Source organism: Octopus bimaculoides, chromosome 9, assembly GCF_001194135.2.
Source record: "Octopus bimaculoides isolate UCB-OBI-ISO-001 chromosome 9, ASM119413v2, whole genome shotgun sequence".
Classification (NCBI taxonomy): domain Eukaryota; kingdom Metazoa; phylum Mollusca; class Cephalopoda; order Octopoda; family Octopodidae; genus Octopus; species Octopus bimaculoides.
In genome coordinates, this window is record NC_068989.1 from 82003459 (window position 1) to 82020799 (window position 17341).

General features: G+C 38.6%; 1 protein-coding gene across 8 annotated transcripts in view; it reads right to left on the reverse strand.

Annotated features, from left to right (window-relative positions):
- LOC106877701 (rho GTPase-activating protein 21) overlaps positions 1-17341 on the reverse strand; it is a 373680-nt gene that overhangs the window by 84464 nt on the left and 271875 nt on the right. For all 8 annotated transcript variants that reach the window (XM_052970828.1, XM_052970827.1, XM_014926655.2 and 5 more), the window contains 3 exons: positions 4428-4614; positions 3667-3721; positions 1323-3036 (listed from right to left, as the gene is read on the reverse strand). In XM_052970828.1, the coding sequence (XP_052826788.1) occupies positions 1323-3036; positions 3667-3721; positions 4428-4614 (1956 nt within the window). The remainder of the gene's footprint in view (positions 1-1322; positions 3037-3666; positions 3722-4427; positions 4615-17341) is intronic.

Consider the following 17341-nt stretch of genomic DNA (forward strand, 5'->3'; position numbering starts at 1 on the left):
CAACGGCCACGCTCAAAATGGTGCATCTCATGTGCCACCTGCACCACCCACTCTGATAAAATAATGATTGTATACACGACTGTATTTTAGGGGTGGTTGCCCGGGTATCTGGGTGTAGTATGACTATCTGTATGTGCTTGTTATAAGTTTGAGTGATACTGACGTTAAGAACTAATATCTAAAAGCACAATAAAGAGTTATCTCCCTTCATCTATTCATAAATGGAAAAATGTTTGCGGTTTCAAGAGGCAAAAAAAAAAAAAAAAAAAGCTGGCAGAAATAAAAAAAACAGGTTTCATGTTCAATCCCAGTTAGGAGCAAGTAGAAGAATGGGGAGAGGATGGAGAATCGCTAGTCAATAGTTTTAAATTAGTATAATTTTATACATCTGCACTGAGGATTGTGAAGATAATTTCTGTGAATGATTAAGGAATTCAGTTGCTGAATTATGAACAAATGGATAGAAATTCACGCCCAGGAAACAGCATCAGTCAGTTTCCTATTTTATTTGATTCATTTTAAGAACTGATTTTGATGAAATAAAAAATCAATTAATAAATGATAATGACGATGATGACGATAATTTGACACTGAATAAATATGGAATGTATAGAGCAGAGGACACGAGTAACACCTATCATCAGAGAATGATTATATGCTTTCTACTGCTAAGTCAGACAAACAGAGATTGGATATCATCCAAGAAATCAATAGAATATATTATAAACAAAAGGGTAGGTTAAAGAGAGGACAAACTAGGACTCCTAAAGCAGTGAGTGAAGCAGATGAATAAGTATATCTACCAAACTCACAATATCTTGCTTTCCTGAATATGGACACATTAAAGCTCCAACATTTGGTAACTGACTTGATAGACACCTTTAAGATTATCCACTACCTTTTCAACAACAACCCTGGGCAACTTTTTGAATCCCATATGTCTAACAGTCGTGGACATGCTTAGATAATCAAAGAGCAACACAGAACCCATTACTTTCGGAACCATTTTCTCCTGCTCAGACTTGCAGAAGCATGAAATAAACTACCCACATCAGCTGTTAGCTGTCAAGACACTTCATCCTCCAAAACGTCCAGGTTTCCCTGAAATTCATCAACAGTACATCTAATGCGCCCCTACCCACTTCTGTATTTTTTAAACAATTCGTTCATTGTTCACTTCTTGTGCATATTCTCTGTACTGTTCATGCACTTTTGACTACTTTTTCTGATGAGGACTGCATACGATAAGCTTATTATTATTATTATTATAAACAGTTGAAGATATTGAGAATAACAACACTAACAAAAAAAGATATACTCACAATTATTCACAGTTGCATTAATACTGGTGATATAGGATGCTTTTGTGGTAGGTTTAAAATCCTTTCCTTCTGATCGAGTGATACACGGACCATCTGTGACGTAACACTCTGAAGAGCAATTGTTCATGCTTGGTGTGGAATCATAGCGAGAATATGTATCCAATAACTTCTTTTCCATTTGAACAGGGGTTGTGTCCTGGTTTGGGGACACGGGAGTACTTAAACTTTTGGTCAGTGCTGCTTTATAGGTGGTTGTTCGTTCAGCAGGTGACTGTACTGGTGTACAGGTATAGGTCTTATAGTTATCCTGTGGTAGCAGTCTCTCTGAGGTGCGGTGTTGTTTATAGTTCAATGGGATTACAGGCGAGGGCAAACTCACTTCATTGGGTTTGATTTCAAACTGGGCAGCTCGAGTAGCAACACTTTCAAATTTAGTCCTAGAAGTAATTTTTTCTATTTCAGTTTTATACCTGTTGGAAGGTGAAAGAGGCACAGAAGATGGAGACTGTGTGTCTCTTTTGGAGGAGACCACACAGATAGTCCGCACTGGTGTAATACCAGCGCTGTTCTGGTTATTAAGGGTGCTAGTGGTGGTAGTAATATTGTTACTACTACTGCTACCAACTGCACTAGGGGTAAACTCCATCTGTGATTTACGCTGAATAAGAACAGGTCTTTGGTTATATGAAACTGGAAGCACAGGGGCAGTGGAAGGAGCATTAAGGGATGTTTTATTTAAAACTGGTGTCCCACACATTGTCTTGTAGATGACATGGCGGGACTGTGGGCTGGGTTCTTCTCGAGAAGTGAGGGAGCGATTAAAAACACCATTCGAACTGTTTGGAGACTGATAAATAGAACGTGAGTTAGGTTGGTTCAGAGGAGATATTTGTAAAGGAGGATGTACCACTGAAGCCACTGCAGAATGTATCGGGGTACAGTGGGACGTAGTAGCTTTGCTAGCTTCCACAGTTGAACTGTGGTTATTAGTAAGAAAATCAGTCTTTGCAGACAGCCCAGGTGAGAAAGTATTTGCAAAGGAGGATAAAGATGAAGTGGTCTGAGAACGAGGTAACATTTTGTTCTCAGAGGAGATGGTACGTAACGTAGTTGAGAAGGTCTGCCGTGAGTCCTTGGCGTTGTACAATGGGCTTTGGAAATAGGACTCAGACCGGCTGACATTCTCAAATGATTCCCGTGATTGCAACACATTTTCACGAGATGTTCGCCTGCGACTGTTGCTGCCACTGCTTGACACATAAATATTATCAATACTATTAGATTTTTGCTGATCTTTCTTTGGTGGAAAATACAACCCAAAAGAGTATGAATCGATTTTCTGCTCGGAAGTTTGAGCAGCACGTTGCTCAAACTCCCGCTTCCGATCCAAAAATGCAGCTTTATTCATGTTATCAGGTACAAGTGGCTCCCTCTGGAGGCTAATTCCTGATGAGAAAGATGTTGACGTCACTAGTGGAGATGGATTGATTTCCTTGATGGTCGTTGTTGAGAAAATTGGATCAGAATGCTGATTCTCTCCAAATGTAAAGGAAACCTTTCTTTCTTTGACACGATCGGGGAGATAAACAGTTGTTTCCTTCAGAGCAGACTGTGAATGAACGGCGGGTTTCACACTTATAACAGGAGTTGAGCTGGAGTGACTGCTTATAAACGTATCTGCTGATGTTTGGTTATAAGCAGTATTCTTATATGCCTGGTCACGAAGAAAAACCAAAAATCAATTTCAGATAAGCATGGAGATTTAGTGGAAGAAATTAAGAAAATATTTTAGCATTAATTTTGTGTTTTAATTCTTTAGAATCAAAGCTTAATTCTTGTTTTGCTCAATATTTACATCAATACATGATAAATGATTGAGGCTTTGGTGGTTTTGATATGCAAGTGGGGTTCATATTTAAGTTTATTTCAAACAGTAATGGAAAAGGAGAATTGGTTCTTTGTAGTGAAGATTTAAGAAGAAATGAATGAATATAAAATTAGATTTTTTGTGAGAGAGAAGAGGAGAGGGAGAGATGGGGAGAGGAGAGAGAGGAGGGGAGAGGAGAGAGAGAAGGGGAGAGGAGAGAGAGAAGGGGAGAGGAGGGAGAAGGGGAGAGAAGAAAGAGAAGAGGGTGAGAGAGAGAAAAGAGGGGTGAGAGAGAGAAGAGGGGCGAGAGAGAAAAGAAAGGAGAGAGAGAGAAGAAGGAGAGAGAGAAGAAGGAGAGAGAGAGGAGAAGAAGAAGAGAGAGAGAAGAAGGAGAGAGAGAGAGAAGAAGGAGAGAGAGAGAAGAAGGAGAGAGAGAGAAGAAGGAGAGAGAGGTTGTAAGTGAATGTCATATCTTACCATTTGCAGAATATCTTCATTTTTGGGGACAACTAGTAACTTGAGCGATGAATCACTGAAAGAAAAAAGGTTTAAAATAGAGAGTTAAATGACAACTTTTGGAGATTGGGGATTCACTGTATGTTTAGGGTCCACTGTCAAGAGCTCATTGTCCATTATGGGTTCATAGTTCATTTAGGGTTTCATACAAGGAGGACCTTTCTCCACCATAAACTAACCTTTATTTCAGATGACCTCTGACCCCAATTATAGGTTGTATATGAAATAAGGACCTTGAAAACACAAACCAGCTTCAGTTCTGTAGAGAACACTTGTGGCATTAATGTCTTCAAGAAAGGCATGCATAACATCACATCCCCATTACACTTGCTCTAACAACAGAGTTTTGTTCTTCATTGAGAGAAACGAGTATTTTTTTTCAATTGATTAAGGTCAAAAATTAGAAGAAATACGTGAGTAGGAAGGGATGGGTAATCTTAGTTTAGGATGAGTGGTTATAGTCCCTGGTAGGTAAAGAGGCTCCAAGAGATAAATGAAGGAAAATGGACATGAAAGAATAGAATTATTAAGATGGGAGAGAGAGAGGAAGAAAGATAAAGAGATGACCAAGGTGGAGAGAAATGCAGACAGTAGCTGCAATATCAGGTTACCGAGAAAGCAATCAGCAATTACAATTAAGAGGACTGATGAGGTTCTGACACCCACAGATTGATAGACTGTTGTTAGTAGTTTCTAAAATGAATGAAAAGCATCAATTTTACCTGGACTGTATGAGAGAGATAACTTGAGAGTAAGTTTTTCCTGTAACAGGCTCTCCGTTGACGGAGACAATTCTGTCTCCAGTATTTAAACCAGCAAGTTCTGCAGGACTGTCTTCTTTCACATGCTTCACAAAAATAGTGTCCATCGGCTCCAAGTCACTAAGCTTGGTGCGTTTGTGTCGTCGTACTGGAAAGAAACGAGGAAATATATAACAAAAGATCTGAGATGATGAAGGTTTCTTAAAAAACATTTTAATACTCTTTTACTCTTTTACCTGTTTCAGTCATTTGACTGTGGCCATGCTGGAGCACCGCCTTTAGTCGAGCAAATCGACCCTAGGACTTATTCTTTGTAAGCCTAGTACTTATTCTATTGGTCTCTTTTGCCAAACCGCTAAGTTACGGGGACATAAACACACCAGCATCGGTTGTCAAGCAATGTTGGGGGGACAAACACAGACACACAAACATATACATACAAAAATATACACACAAACATATACATATATACGACGGGCTTCTTTCAGTCTCCATCTACCAAATCTACTCACAAGGCTTTGGTCGGCCTGAGGCTATAATAGAAGACACTTGCCCAAAGTGCCACACAGTGAGACTGAACCTGGAACCATGTGGCTTGTAAGCAAGCTATTTACCACACAGCCACTCCTACGCCTAATACTCATATTTTTAATGAAATACTATTTAGCCTCGGGCCAGGCCGGAATGAGATGGTGGAATAGTGAAGTGCTCACAGAATAGTGTATTTTTGGTATACATGTCAGCATAACATGAAGTGTAAACATTCAGAAATAGTTACTATCTTTTCAAATCCTGCTGCATTTCACACAAAATTTTTGGTTTTGACAATCATCCTGGTGTTGAAGTCAACCTACCATTTTTGAGTTAAAAATTTTGGTTTGAAAAATTTTACTTGTATGTTAGAAAATGCAGTAAATTTAATTAAACAATACTAAAGTTGAATTGGGACCAAGTAGATATTGTTGGACAATGATTAACTAAAGGGAAGGCAAATAATCCAAGACTGAAAAGAATCTGAAACGAGTCGACACACGAGTTCCAATTCACTAAGATAGAAAATTGGTTGGTGAAAGGGGAAGGGAGATGTTTGATATGGAGGGTGGAAATGCTAACTGTGTTCCTATGTTTTTAGACTTCATTATGTAAATGGATAATATGGTAGGGAGAAATGATAACATTATGTTTAATAGATATAATGGTAATTCCTGTCATAAATTATGTTATGTTTTAATTAATTCTGAAAATATTTAACAATTGGAAGGAATTAAGAAACTAATAAATTTTCTTCATCGGTGTCGGGAACGTCATCAAAAGTTCTGACAGTAATCTTTTGATTTATGAACAATTGAAAATGGACATCACAGAATCAGTGACAACAGTCTCAAGTAGTTTGGTATCAAGTTAAGCATTATTGATCTCAAGGTAAAGGAAGTGGGTTCAATACGAGCTGAAATCTCATTATCTTAGATATTGTATTTTGTAAACATTCAGATGAGTACGTAAATCTCAGCAGTGACCGTCTTAATATAAAAGCTAGCAGTTAACCGACAGTATACACTGAGTTATTTCCCCTTGTCTAGAAAGATTTGTATTTTTCTAAATCTTAAACTTGTTCTTCTGTGTGTATCACTATCAACAGTTATATTCTACATTGTCATAGTGAGGTCGGGGGACCCCACTAACCCCCTTGTCTTGATGGGGGTGATTCAATGAACAATATATTGAAAATATGTTTTCCTGTCTTTTCCAACCACAGAGAGGTTTTAAAATGGCTGCCCATTGCAAGCTCATGAAGCACACTTGCTAGTTATATTAATAGTAAAACTGTATCTCTTGTGGAAATTGCTTTCAACAAGGTGGACTTATTCATTAATAACTAAATCTTTTGTTAACGGTGACACATTGGTGATAGGTGGGGTGAGATTGAAACAGTTGACTTGCCAGTACTCTTAACAACTTCATTGTATTTCTGCTCTGACTCACAAAACATAACACAAACACTTTGATGGTGGTGGTGGTTATGATGATGATGATGATGATGAAGAACATGGTGACACTTATCCTCCTCCTCCTCCTCACTATTTTTATGTCTGTCTTCCATGCTTGGATTGGTCTCAGTTCTTATTTGGTGGGTAAAGCTCTTCTACAAAAGTCAGAAAGCCATGTCTCTTTCTGGCATCTCTGTTTTTGGCTTGGTTTCTACACCTGGATACCCTTCTTAACACCAACCACTTTACAATTCGTACAGAATGTATTTTATCATAGCACCAGCACCAGAGAGGGTTTCATGTCCTCAGCAAGGCTAAAAAGTTATCTTGATTTAACACTGCCTCAACTTGATTCATCAACCATTTTACAGGTACTGCAAAGATGAATTAACTCTTTCAGGTCCATATTTCTAATTGGGAATTACTACCTTTGTGGTCTGTTCTGAGAATAATCAAGAATTTGGTGAGATTTAGTAAAATTTTCAACTACAATTTGGTCGGTAAGACATAAAAGTTCATAAAATTTTTATGGAAATTTTTAACTTCAATGTGAACACTTTAAAATGGGAAGTTGTGTATCATAGAATCAGAGGTGGTGGTCATAGGTGGATTGGTATCTAAACTTACAATGACCTCAGATTAAAGACAGAAGGTCAAACTCATAACTGTAAGAATATTTAATCCTTTTTCTGTTAATTTATTGCTAAAGACAATATAAATTGACTTTGATAGGTAAAGTTAATTTGAATTCACCTGTCTTCTATCCAGGAGAGATTTACATCGTTTCATAGAAAAACCCATCAAAAGATTGAAGCTAGGCATGAGCCTGATGAACACAGAGAGCAAATGAGATGAAAATATTATCTTAGAAAGAATGGCTCTGATAAGGCTAACCATATTCCTTGAGGTTCTCAACTATAACTTTATGTATCTAGTGTTGTAGCCGATAGGGTCACTCCAGCTGGACTTTGGCCTTTGTAGTTACAGTTTCATATATATTACAGTACATCATGGTAGCTCTTATCAGATTTAGAAAGGGAAACTGTCAGTGAGAAAAGAAGTGATATTGTACAGATAGAGGAGGGAAGGGGGTATCTTTTCTATTTCTTCATCTTCATTCCCCGCCATCACACTCACAAACACATGCATTCTTAAATATATATACAGGTAAGTTTAAAATGTTACAGGTCAAGAAAAGTCAGCTTCTAATAAAATATACACATTAATTTATGTACTGGCTGCTTTTTACTCTGACTGTAAAAAAAACATTCACTAAACAATAATGACACACATACACACACTAATCTTTATAGTGGTTTATGTATATCTGCTACTACATGGTTGACAGCCTCTGTGTGTGTGTGTGTGTGTGTGTGTGTGTGTGTGTGTGTGCGTGTGTTTGTGCACGTGTGCATAACTGTGCTTCAGGAGTATACAAATTTGAGTGTCTATAGCTTTAAGTTTGTATGTATGGCTGTATGCATGTGTGAATTTGACAGCATACTGATGTGTGTGTGTGAATTTATATATACATGATAATGTGAGAAAGAGAAATGCTGACAACCATTGATGCAGTTACTGTGTGTATTTTCATTGAGTGTAGATGTAAAGCACTCACAAGGCTTTGGTCGGCCCGAGGCCATAGTAGAAGACACTTGCCCAAGGTGCCACGCAGTGGGACTGAACCCGGAACCATGTGGTTGGTAAGCAAGCTACTTACCACACAGCCACTCCTGCCCCTAATATATGAGCAAACTTGTTGTGGCAAGCGTCATTGAGACCCCTGTGGGATTGGAAGAATGGACTAGCTGGACTCTTATAAAAAGTAGCATATTGGTTAAGATGAGAGAAGAGGTCATAGAAGTCATTGAGAGTTCATGGAAGTCGTCCAGAGTTTGTATTTATTGGAGTATCATGTTTAGTGGAGGATTTTAAAGACCATCATGTGAAGACAGTTGTGTGTCTCCCTGCTTTGTGAAATCTGTATATCCAAAGTATAGAAGGATATAAAACATTCAGACCATGTTCACCACTCTCATTTACCAGGACCAGCAGTTTTGGGGGAAGTAGGGAAGATTATTACATTGACCCCAGTGCCCAACTGGTGCCTATTTTATCAACTTTGAAAGGATGAAAGGCAATGTCTACCTTGGCAGAATTTGAACTCAGAATGTAAAGCCAGAAGAAATTCCATTTAGCATTATGTTTGGTAAGCAAATGACTATACTGCCTTAGCAATAATGGATGATGATGATGATGATATTTTCTTTTATTTGCCACAGGGGCATTAAGTGAAGGGAACATTACAAAAACAGGTTACACTATGATATCAGCAATTATGTTATTTTTTTTTTTTGCATCATGGTTAAGTTCCCATAACCCTCCCTATTTTATTTCCGAACAATAACTGAGTCAGACTGGGTCATTGCCACAGAAATATTGTTGCTGCTGCTGCTGCTGTTGCTTGTTTGATGTAAACACAGAGAAAACAAGAGGTAATAGGTCAGATTTGGCCCATCATATGAATGATGACATTTACTGAGTGAACACATATATACATACTAAGTTATAGGTTGGCGATAAGTGTACGTACACACACACACACACACACAATAAAACCTTTGGCAGAGATTAATTCATAGATATTTGATCTGAAAAAAATGAGATCAAAGGTAAACAGTGAGTTGTTGGTAATTGTTGTTGTTGTTGTTGTTGTGATGGTGGTAGAGTTTTCTGGAGGTGGGGAGAGGGGGAAATCAGCAAAGTTAAGTAAACAAAAACCAGGTCAACATTTGAGACTTCATAGCGAAGATGGGTTTGACAGGTTTACACATAAGCACAAAAACAGAAAAGAAGGTTGTCAGATCTAGAGACTGGTGATATAACAGAAAAAGGTGGGGAGAGGGGAATTACTAGAGATAACCAGTCGTTTCTGGTTATAACAAGGACTGGAATATACGTACAAAGAGGCTACTTAGGAGGTTGCTTAATACATTAAAAAGAGGAGCCAAATCTCCCTCAAACCAAACCATACCGTCTTCAAAAAAATATGACCATCAGAAAATCTAATTTTATAACACTAGACTGACCAACAAAACATTGGACTGTCTAACAAAACATTGGACTGACTCCTGTGCAGGTGGCATGTAAAAAACACCATTTGAGCGTGGCCGTTGCCAGTACTGCTGGACTGGCTCTCATGCCGGTGGCAAGAAAAAAGCACCCACTACACTTTTGGAGTGGTTGGTGTTAGGAAGGGCATCCAGCTGTAGAAACTCTGCCAGATCAGATTGGAGCCTGATGTAGCCATCTGGTTCGCTAGTCCTCAGTAAAATCGTCCAACCCATGCTAGCATGGAAAGCGGACGTTAAATGATGATGAGTGTGTTTGAAGATGGTCATGGCTGAAACACTTTTGGTTATGGATCTGCTGGACCAGGAAGGAGTTCAATACAACTAGAACCACAACTGGGATGGCTGCCAATAGAGGAAGATTAACTGTTATGTATTACCAAGAAGATGCTAGCTGTAGTGGCCCCAGAACACATTGATTGACTAAAACCACTTTATATATATATTGAACAAGAGCATATTAACTGTGTTGGCACAGGGAATATATTGACCAAGGCCACTATCTGTGGTGACCAGTAGGAATGTATTGATCAAAGCCATTTAGCTGTGGCAACTGCCAGAGTTAGAAGCACACTGACCAAGGCCACTTTCACTATAGAGACTAACACTGAAGGAGATCCCTTTGTTAAAAAATTCAGTTAAATCTCAAAATGTGCTTGAGATAAATGCTTCCACAAAAGACAAAGTGCTCTAGGGTCATTTCTAGAGGGTTGCTATTTTTAAGTATTCTAGAGTTATTTCAGTGATTTATGTTATAAAGGGCTACAATTATTTAAATATTCATATTTTTTTTTGCAAGGGTCAATATAGAGGGTGCTATTATCTAAGGTTATTTAATTTGACCAGATTTTATGTGGAAGAAGAAACTAAAGAGAAGATCATTCTTCAGATCTTGAAATCATGTGAGTTAAATAAAGGAACAGAAACTGGAATCAAATCCTTTGCACATATTGGGTGGCTGGAGACATATACACGTAAGTGTCTCCATGTAATGTTAAAGAGATATTACACATAGTGTGTACCTGGTGGCTAGGAGACAATCAATTCTAGATTATAGGTGAAACAATCACTTCTAGATTAATTTGAGGCTGATTTGAAAATTTGGAATTTCCAACAAGGAGTAAAGAAAGTGTACAGAATATAGATATTTAATATGTATGTTAAATATGTATATTAATATACAATTTATAAAATTCCAAAAGATTCTAGTCTTTGGTAATTATGAACAGCACCATTTCATCCTTTTTTGAATCATCAGCATACATTACATTTATAGTTTTAACATGTATTGGTTATAGACAGTTGATATTAGAGAATACAGTGTGAGTATGAAGGAAAGGCAACCCTAATCAACTTTGTAGACCACCTGATACCAGGACTTGTGAGATTGGTGTAACTGAGCAATGCAATCAAATGAAAATTAACAATAGGGGACAGGGTGTGGAGAAATTTAGTATTTATTTAATGGTTGGGAATGGGACAATGGGGCAGTGCCCATGACTCTTTCCAGAGTTTCTGACAAAGGTGCGAAGAATGGGAAGAAGTTATTCACAAGTCCAGACACCTGGTTCACTGCTTGTTGCAGAGTGGACTCAGCTGAAGGCAGCCAAGGACCAGGTGGAGCAGGTGGTGTAAAAAGGAGAGAGAGAGAGGGGGTGAGAGTGTGAGAGAGAGAAGGGGAGAGAGGGGGAGAAAAAATGAGAGAGAGAGAGAGAGAGAGAGAGAGAGAGATATAGAGAGAGAGAACAAAATTCAAAATTTCAAGAGTCTGAATGTATGTTTAAACCGACATAATACAGAAATATTGAATTCCCTCACCTCCACACTCTACCGTCATTATTTTCAAAACACTGCAGCACTGTGAAGAACAGAAGAGACCATTATCCTTCTGATCCCTACCATCACCCACCTTTAGGAACAACAAGATGGTCTCTATATGGCTGACTGACTTGCTAGAAATAGTAGCCAAGCCTTTCTCCAATCACACCTTGAAAAAAATGAAATAGGCGCAGGAGTGGCTGTGTGGTAAGTAGCTTGCTTATCAACCACATGGTTCTGGGTTCAGTCCCACTGCATGGCACCTTCAGCATGTGTCTTCTACTATAGCCTCGGGCCGAGTGGGTTTGGTAGACGGAAATTGAAAGAAGCCCATTATAAATATATGTGTGTGTGTGTGTGTGTGTGTTTGTGTGTGTAGCTGGTGTCTTTCCACCATCGCTTGACAACCAATGCTGGCATGTTTACATCCCCGTAACTTAGCGGTTCGGCAAAAGAGACTGATACAATAAGTACTAGGCTTACAAAGAATAAGTCCTGAGGGCTCGATTTGTTTGACTAAAGGTGGTGCTCCAGCATGGCCGCAGTCAAATGACAAACAAATAATCGAATAAATGAAAAAAAAAATACATGTTAAGATATTTCTAGGTACACTGTAGTTGAACAACAGGTGGAATGGTCATGGTCGGAACACCTAATTATTGATCTGCTGGACTGAGATTGATCTGAGACTAAGCAACATTACTTATAGCCATTAGTACCAACTACTACACTACACATTATTACGTTAGATGATGCAGTCCTTGATACATCATGTTTGAATAAAAGATAGGATGGTCAGATCCGGAAGAGCTTTAATCATAGGTCTGCTGCATTAATTTGACCTAGGGACCAAACAGTAAGTTCCTATGATGGTATTTACTGTATTTTCAAAGACATTATTAGATGGAGACAAAAGAAGTGTGAAACATCTAGGGAAAGAGAAAACACAAATTGACATTAATGAGCAGAAAATTCATTTTTAAATACTGAAAGGAAACAGAAGGTTAAAAGCAGCAGAAAGTGGTAAAGTTCAAAGTACAGCAACAGCAACAACAACATTGTTTGGTAGTGAAATAATCGACCACATAAAAAACCCCAAAAAGAACAACAACCCAAGTCTGCGGAGATCAGCTAAAATTACTGAAAGTTGATGGATTATTAAAAACATCAGACAGTGCCAAACTTTGGTGACAAAATAATTCTTCTGTGGTAGGAAGTCACTTTACACTCACCGTGTGTCACCAGTCTGTGAAATATCACTTCTGTCCTATTTACAGGGACAAAAGGTTGGTCTGTGTATATAAGTAGGTGATTTAGCTGTACAGTGTATTAATAATAAGGTGGTGAATGATGTATATATATATATGGGTGATTTAGCTGTACAGCTTATTAATGACAGTAGGGGATAGATGGTGTATATATGATTGATTTAACTGTACAGTATCTTGGTTTTGAATTTTGGCAACGGCAAGAACAGCAATTTCAGGTGATACTTATTTTATTGACCTTGAGAGGATGAAAGACAAAGTTGACCTCGGCAGAATTTGAACTCATCATCATCATCGTTTGACGTCCACTTTCCATGCTAGCATGGGTTGGATGAGTTGACTGAGGACTGGTGAAACCAGATGGCTACACCAGGCTCCAATCTAATCTGGCAGAGTTTCTACAGCTGGATGCCCTTCCTAATGCCAACCACTCTGAGAGTGTAGTGGGTGCTTTTACGTTATACCGGCACGAGAGCCAGTCAGGCGGTACTGGCAATGGCCATGCTCAAAATGATGTATTTTATGTGCCACCAGCACAGGATCCAGTCCAGCAGCACTGGCAACGATCTCGCTCTGAACACAAAAAGAGCGACGAAATTCCACCAAGCATTTTGCCTGGGGTGCAAACAATTCTGTCACCTCACTGCCCTCATTTACAATATATTAATGACAGCAGGGGGGGGGGCGTATAGCTGGGTAATTAACTGCACAGTATATTAACGACACATCAATTCAAACCCACCAATGTTGAGGTAATTGGGATTTCAGTGTTGCAAATAACATTTACAATTGTCTACCCTGTTTTGGGGATTACCTCTCCTCAATTAAAGGTAAAGTGGTGATTAATTAAAAGGTAGAGTCTTGATTATTAAAGGTAAAGACTTCATTAATTAAAGGTAGAGTGTTAACTAATTAAACGTAAGAGACACGATTAATTAAAAGTGTTGATTAATTAAAGGGTAAAGTGCTGATTAATTAAAGTCTCACTGGTGTGTTAAATATTTACTAAGTGAAGGCTCTAGTTTGGTTCAGAACCTTGTTGTCTCAACAGATACACATCAATACATAAAGCTGTTGGGTTTAATGGTTGATGGAAGTGAGGGGTGGCGATGGCAGTGTTGATGGTGATGATGATGATGATGGTGACAGTGGTAGTGATGATGGGTATGGTGGTAGTAGTGATGATTGTAGTGTTTGGTGGTGACTATGATAATGGTGGTGATGGTGATGATCATGATAGAGATTGGTAGTGGTAGTAGTGTTGGTTGCTGTTTAGCCCTAGGCTTACCATAAGAGAGCACACAGAACTACGTAAAAAGGGGTCCCAGTCAGGCGAGAGTGGTGGTATTAATAAGGATGGTGGTTTGTGGTGGTAATGATGGTGATATTAATATAGTTTGTAATGGTGGTGATGAATGTTGCCGTTTAGCCCCAGGTCAGCATTTATCAAGTAGATCTATGATCAAACATATTCAAGCCATGACCATCCCATATGTTTAGAAAAATCTTCACTTACATTTATTTAATGTCATATGAGATTAATGAATTACTGGTGCATTAATAGATTAATAAATTGGTGCTTTGTTTCAGTCTCGTGGTGGGATTTCATCAGGGGCAAGCAATCCATTTTAACTGTCCTCTTAAAGTATCTATGGACAATTAAAATAAGAACTCAGTCACTAATGACATCTCAACACAGGACTGAAAGTGGTCCAGCAGCTCAACCCACATCTTCTGTCCACAAACCTATTCTATATAAAGGCAAGGTGTTTTCATTATCTTTATACATGCAACATGGGTTAAAAAAATCAATAGATTCTGTAGTGTAACATCGTATAAGATTAAAGGGTCTCATTTGAGGGCAATTTGGGTGCTATTTCTAACAGGTCAAGCATCCATGTAGAGGCTCCTTCACTGAGTAATAACAGTACCAGTTATTTGTAATACTGTTGACCTTAATCTTAGTGGACGGGGAGGCATCAACATTTGTGGAGAAATCATTAAATAACTCTCAATGTATTTAATAAATAGAGCATCAGAAGGCTCTGTAGAAATAATCAATATCAGTCTTGACTAATATATTTTAATTATTTCAGAAAATATGGGTGACAACTCTGGGCATGTTCCAGTGTTATTGCAACCTCCTCAGTGAAACAGACTTGCCAAAGTATCGTCTGAAGAATCCCAAAGTAAATATACAAGACTATTTAATGGTTGATCTTGGAAACTAGCAAGAAACTCAAGACTAACCCTGATGAATATGTTCTGTAGAAAAGGGAACACTTTGTGGGAAGAAACTGTCTTCCCAAAAGTAGAAACATGTGTGATATATTTATTGTTATCACATTAGAACTTCAAAAATGTCTGATGGGGGGAGGGCGCAGATGGGGGGAGGACGCAGATGGGGGGAGGGCGCAGATGGGGGGAGGGCGCAGATGGGGTAACATTTAGCAATGCATAATCCTAATAAACCACCACCGCCACGCCACCACCACCAGTTATATCACTGACCTATATTGCCGTCATCATCATCATCACCACCACCACCATTTTTATACAAGCGACACATGCATACCCACACACTTACCACAGCTGTTACCACTACTGAAGGTGTTGGATGTATGGGAAATAGTAGAGTTGTATCTGCTTAGATAACAGAGCGAGGAGGAGGAGGGAGTAATGGTGTTTGGTGTTTTAAGATTGTTCGATGGAATTTTAGGTAAATATCAGTCTGCTGTCATTGCTAGTATGATTTGTTGCTCTGTGAAGATGAGGCAATAATTACATGCCTGTTAGTCTATATTGTAAACTAGGTGCAAGAATGGCTGTGTGGTAAGTAGCTTGCTTACCAACCACATGGTTCCGGTCCCACTGCGTGGCACTTTGGGCAAGTGTCTTCTACTATAGCCTCGGGCCAACCAAAACCTTGTGAGTGGATTTGGTAGACGGAAACTGAAAGAAGATCGTCGTATATATGTATATGTATATATAGATGTGTTTGTGTTTGGCCCCCCCAACATCGCTTGACAACTGATGCTGGTGTGTTCACGTCCCCATAACTTAGCGGTTCGGCAAAAGAGACCGATAGAATAAGTACTAGGCTTACAAAGAATAAGTCCTGGGGTCGATTTGCTTGACTAAAGGCGGTGCTCCAGCATGGCCGCAGTCAAATGACTGAAACAAGTAAAAGAGTAAAAAGGAGTAAAAGAGTAGTCATTAACAGGTGGGGGTGAATATTATCTGAATATATGTTTGTTGTTGAAAGATTGATGGACATAGAACATGGTGATTGAGAAAGGTTGGGGTATTGGGTTATGTAGTAAGGAGAGAGATGACTATGTGAGGACAGGGGTGGGTATCTAATTGGAGGAATACAGAAGATAAACAAGCAGAGAGGCAGGTAGGCAGGTAGATAGGTAAAGCCAATTAAACCTTGAAATGAATGTTTACATTAGGTATGTGACCGCTGTGTGATAGGGATGTGACAGAAACAGTGATAGGGACCAGTTACAACAAAGGAAATATTGTCTTAACAGAACCGGAGAAAATTAATGTTGCTGTTTTAGATAAACAGTGACAAACTTAGCAAGAACTAATGCACCTGGGTTAGTGGTTAAGGTATTTGGCTCATGATCATAAAGTCATGAGTTCGATATCTGGCAGGGTGTTGATTCCTTGAGCAGGACACTTTATTTCACATTGCTCCTGTTCACTCAGCTGGCAAAAACGAGTTGTACCTGTACTTCAAAGGGCTAGTCTCATCACATTCAGTGTAACAGTGTATCTCTCTGAGAACTACATTAAGGGTAACCATGTCTGTGGAGAGCTCAGCCACTTCTATGTTAATTTGACAAGCAGGCTGCTCTGTTAATCGAATCAACTGGAACCTTCATTGTCATAATTGACTGAGAGCCAGGCCATAGCAAGAATTTCCAGCAATGCCAATCTTGTTTGACATCAACATTTGACACAACCAACAAAATATTCTTGCTGTGACAATCTTATTATTAATCAGCTTTTTTTATATCTAAGACAAGTACATTTTCCAGCATACAAGTTCAATTTTTCAGACCTAGATTTATAGTAAAAAAAAAAGGTAGGCTGACTTATACACAACAACTTTGGAGAACCAAAAATTCCATATGAAATGCAGCAAGATTTGGAAAGGCTTGAATGTTTACACTTCAGGCCTGCCATAATGGCATATAACAAAAAATCTAGTTACCTGTTAATTCTCTTTATACTTACTTAGTGTTTATATTGATGTGCAATTAGAATCATAAATAAAGGTAAATAGTAAAAATCAAATTTGAAATAATTAAACATAATTTCAAGAGAAAACTTATTCATTTTGACTTTTTTTCATCCTGTGGTGAAACCTTCCATTTCCCTCTGTTCTCTGTGTATGCTCTGGTGATCAGATCCATTCCAGCCCCGATGAGGTCCCAATTTCTCAATAAAAGCTTGTGACCGGAAAAGGCGGGTTGACTTATAAGACGAGTATAGATTACCTTAACTTATACACAATATGTCAACTTGTATGCCTGTAAATATGGTACATTACGCAATGTGTTTTTAACACGGTGAAGTGTAATTTGAGAGAGATTTGGCTGCTACTTCTAGAAGGGTGACAGACCACATTGGCTCAAGAAAACAAATGTTAAGATGTG